Source organism: Otolemur garnettii, unplaced genomic scaffold (assembly GCF_000181295.1).
Source record: "Otolemur garnettii isolate 467f Iridium unplaced genomic scaffold, OtoGar3 scaffold00218, whole genome shotgun sequence".
NCBI classification, from domain to species: Eukaryota; Metazoa; Chordata; class Mammalia; order Primates; family Galagidae; genus Otolemur; species Otolemur garnettii.
The window spans coordinates 523,844-527,993 of NW_003852613.1; the positions used below are offsets into that span (position 1 = coordinate 523,844).

At 54.3% G+C, this 4,150-nt stretch overlaps 2 protein-coding genes across 2 annotated transcripts in view; both read left to right on the forward strand.

Moving 5' to 3' along the window:
• Positions 1-2,583: 2,583 nt before the first annotated feature.
• On the forward strand, positions 2,584-3,076 carry LOC111722140. Its single transcript, XM_023508022.1, has 2 exons — positions 2,584-2,603; positions 2,747-3,076. Exon 2 carries the CDS (start codon positions 2,777-2,779, stop codon positions 3,074-3,076), a length of 300 nt encoding a protein of 99 aa, XP_023363790.1. The 5' UTR covers positions 2,584-2,603; positions 2,747-2,776.
• The window catches only part of LOC105888185 (BUB3-interacting and GLEBS motif-containing protein ZNF207-like), a 19,065-nt gene continuing 17,955 nt past the window's right edge, over positions 3,041-4,150 (forward strand). The window contains exon 1 of the mRNA XM_023508033.1: positions 3,041-3,286. Within this exon, the coding sequence (XP_023363801.1) occupies positions 3,211-3,286 (76 nt within the window). The 5' untranslated portion in view covers positions 3,041-3,210. The remainder of the gene's footprint in view (positions 3,287-4,150) is intronic.

The following is a 4,150-nucleotide window of genomic DNA, read 5'->3' on the forward strand; positions in this document are numbered from 1 at the left end:
AAAAAAAAGTAGCCAGGTGTTATAGTGGGTGCCTGTAGTCCCAGCTACTAGGGAGGCTGAGGCAAGAGAATTGCTTAAGCCCAGGAGTCTGAGGTTGCTGTGAGCTGTGAGTCACAGCACTCTACTGAGGGCAACAAAGCGAGACTGTCTCAATTAAAAAAAAAAAAAAAGACTGCAGGTGATGCCCATCAACCATGCCAGGTTGTCTCTTACAGAGGTATGTCCTGTGCCTATAGGAGGGATTGTAAGGTGTCAGACGTGCCTGCCCTATCTGGAATGTGGGGAGGGGGTGAGGGGTGGTGTTGGAGCTGAACTTTCAAGCTGGACCCCAGACTTGTAGGGCCACCTCTACTCATCTGGGCCTGACACAACACAAATGTGTCTATGTGCCCAGTGACAGTCATTCAAACCTGTCACCTTGACAGATGGTCCAAGTTTCCAGATGGTCTTTCAGGAGTACCCCTCACCCCTGGCTGGACACATTGGGATACTTACTCATTCCCACCCTGGAGGTAGAAGCCCTGGCACCGATGGGGGAGCCGAGGGGCAATGACTTGTGTTCCTCTGACTCCTAGACCTGACCCCTTAGGTTTCCTTGATCCCAGAGTCACCTGGCTCATCTCCCTTCCTTTGGGCTCTAGGGGCCAGGGTTGGAGGTGGCCAATCCTGTGTGGTTCTTTATTCACTGGCCAGAGAGCCCATGCAGCTGACTCCTGCTCTTGTGAATTCTGGCTCTGCTCCATTGTTTCCTCCTGGGGAAAGCCTTTCCTGGGCTCCATGGCATTGAATGTTCCTCCAGCAGGTCCTATTAGATAAAAATGTTCAACCTGTGACTGAAGGCCCCATTAGATTGAGAACCCCTGAGGGCAGAAACTACTGTCATTTTCTCTCTGTCCCTCCCCCTCCTCCTCCTTTTCCTCTCTCATCAGTACCTGAATCAGAGAAGGGGCCCAGTACACCCCCCCCCCCCCGCTTTTGAACCTGCTGGACTATGTGCAAGTACACTTTTAAAAAACACAAATAGGCTGGGAGTCCATAGCTCAGTGGTTAGGGCACTGGCCACATGCACCAGAGCTGGTGGGTTCGAACCTGGCCGAGGCCTGCTAAAACAAACAAACAAAAATAGCCAGGTATTGTGGTGGGCACCTGTATTCCCAGCTACTCCGGAGGCTGCAACGAGCATCACTTAAGCCCAAGAGTTTGAGGTTGCTGTGAGTTGTGATGCCATGGCACTCTACTGAGGGTGACAAAGTGGGACTCTGACCCCCCCAAAAATTAAAAACAAATTAAAAACACAAATAAACCTATCAAGTGTGAAGCACAGTTATTAACATGATGGGAGGGCAAGGAGGGATGTTTGACCCTCAAAGGGTAGTTGACCTGTTTGAAAAAAGGTACATCCTACAAATTTTAGAGTTTCATTTTGTAAGTCACCCAGGGAACAGGAAGCAGAATGGAGATTTTGAACACGGGTATCTGACTTGAGTGTCTGCCTGTACCCCTAGGGAAGATGCACAGGACAGACCTGTTGTCCCCACCTTGCTCTGTGGCCTCCAAGCAGAAGGAAGTGTATGCCACCTCCTATGTCAGGGAGAGCTTGGTCTAGAGGGCTGGTGCTTGGCAGTAGGAGGTGAAAAATCTTCTGGGCTTCTCAGGTGGGGGATGTTGAGGGATAGGGAGGAAGCAGTGCAGGGTGCAACCCCTCGGTAGTGGCTGGGCTGGATGGGAGGGTCAGCTGCTGACCAACTAGAGTGGGGTGATAAGCTGCATTCAGGGGGAAGAAGCTGTGTGAATCTGCATGTGTTCACCATGAGATGCCCCCAAATCGTCCCCAGTGAACATCTGAGAGGCAGCTTTGAGTTTGTCCAGTCAGTTCTGGGTTGTCATCAGGACTGAAGAATGGGTGAGATGGTCCCAGATGGTATGAGGACCACGGGATCTTCAGAAATGCATCCGAGGGCAGGAGGAAAAGGACACTGAGGAGGGGACAGAGACGGAGGTGAAGAGGCAATGGTGAGTAGCGAGCTAGGGAAGGAGAGAAAGGACAGAGGTGGAGGGACTAGAGGACTTAGGAGCTGTGTGAAGAAGCCCTGGATGGGTAGGCAGTAAGGCTTGAAGCCAGGGATGCTCCGTGGGAGGGGAGTGGAGGCCAGCGGAAGGTTGGGGAGCCTTAAAAGAAGGTGTATGCTCCAGAAAGACTTTAGACTTAAGGGGGAAAAAAAGATAAAAATAAATAAAGTTGGAAGCGATGATCGCGCCACTGTAGACTAGCCAAGGCGACGTCGCAAAAAAAAACCCAACCCACAAAAACTAAACAAAACACGCAAAGAAGCTGGAAGAAAGACTTCGGGCACTGGCCAAGCCCTCTGAGTGGCCGCAGCCCCTCGGGGATCAAAGACCAGGTGGTCCTCAGAGTCGTAAGTGTAGCCAGGTCCTCCCCCTCGAAGTCCCCATGGCGCATGCTCTGAGCGGGAGGGGCATTGTCACGTGCGGCCGTGGCGGGGACGGGCTCCGCCCCCGGCCTCGGCGCCGATTGGCTGGACTGGCCGCTGCAGTGGGCGCGGCAGCCGGCGTTTGCATTGCGGCTGTGGGGGAAGAGACTGGTATGTCCCTGAGGCTCCCAGCCACCCTTGGTGACCCCCAGCCCTGGCCCTCCGGAGCAGCCCTCCCTCCTGGCCCCCGGGCGGGTGGGGGTCGGTGCGCTCGGACCCTGGGAGCCCTACCCCGACGGCCGCCCCTCCCCCAGGCAGCCCGGGCCCGCCAGCAGCTCCTCTGGATGGAGGTCCTAGACGAGTTCGACAGCGAGTTCCCCCAGAGTGTGACCTTCTGCCAGCTCATCTCCGAGGAGGACTTCGAGAGGCAGGCGGCGACCTACACGGAGCGCGCTCTGCGTCGCCTCTTCCGCAGCCTCGATCGTAACCCGGCGCTGGCGGAGAGGGTGGTGCGCAAGGGCAAGCAGACGGAACTCGAACAGCGCGGACTCCTCTCCTTCCTCTGGGTGCGGCTGCAGGACTCTGCAGTTTGGAGATTTGGGGGCAGGTGGGGGGAGGGCGCCGTGGAGCGCCTGGAAGTCTAAGTCTTTCCCCCTTAAGTCTAAGGGAATGAGCAGGCGTCTTACTCCTCGGGCTTCCTCCTGCCCGGCCTCTTCCACTGTTGTTGCAGGCGAAGTTCTTCACTGCTGTCCAGGGGGAACTGAACCATTGCAACGGCATGGGCGCTCTGGAGATGCACCAGCGCCTGGAGCAGCTGAAGCGGGGGATCCAGCGCGTACACCTCTACTCCCGGGGTGAGACTGGGGCTCTGCTCATGCTGGTCTGAGCCAAGGGCATCCAGGCCAAGGGCCGAGGGACTGACTCAGGTCCATTTTAGGTGGCCAACTCTCCCAGTTGGATTTGCCATCTTGGATTAGGTTTTATCCAGAGGAGGAAAGGGGCCTGGGCAGGCTGCTCCTACCTGGATTAGCTGGTTACAAGATTGACTTAAGGGTCGCTGCTTCTTGGCTGCGTGATCCTGAGCAATTTGGGTCACCTCTGAGCCAGAGAGCCCTTGTGGCCACCCTTACAGGGAGAGTGGAGTTTGGAGTTGTGGGTGAGGAACTGCAGGCAGTGGCTGGCTCAGGACCCACTTGTCTGTGGCCCTATGCTTGGCTCTTTCTGTAGAAAAAAAAGTTTTTATTGTGAAAGTAAGCATACAGAAAACTAGAGATGACAGTAAACACCCAACTGCCTGTCACCAGCCTCGGCAACCATACCTATGGTAGGTGTGTTTCACTCTCCGTTCTCCTCCCCTTTGCTTTTTTCTGGAGTATTTAAAGGGAAATGTCAGATATCAGTTTACCTCTGAATAGTGTGCACCTTAATTTAAAAAAACCCCATGATTTTCTAATATAATCACAATGTCATTGTTACATTTGAGATAATTAAGAATGGTTCTTTAATATTAGTTGAGCCGGCGGCACCTGTGGCTCAAGTGGCTAGGGCACCAGCCACATACACCTAAGGTGGCAGGTTCGAATCCAGCCCGGGCTCACCAGACAACAATGATGGCTGCAACCAAAAAAAAAAAAAAAAATAGCCAGGCGTTGTGGCAGGCGCCTGTGGTCCCAGCTACTTGGGAGGCAGAGACAGGAGACTCACTTGAGCCCAGGAGT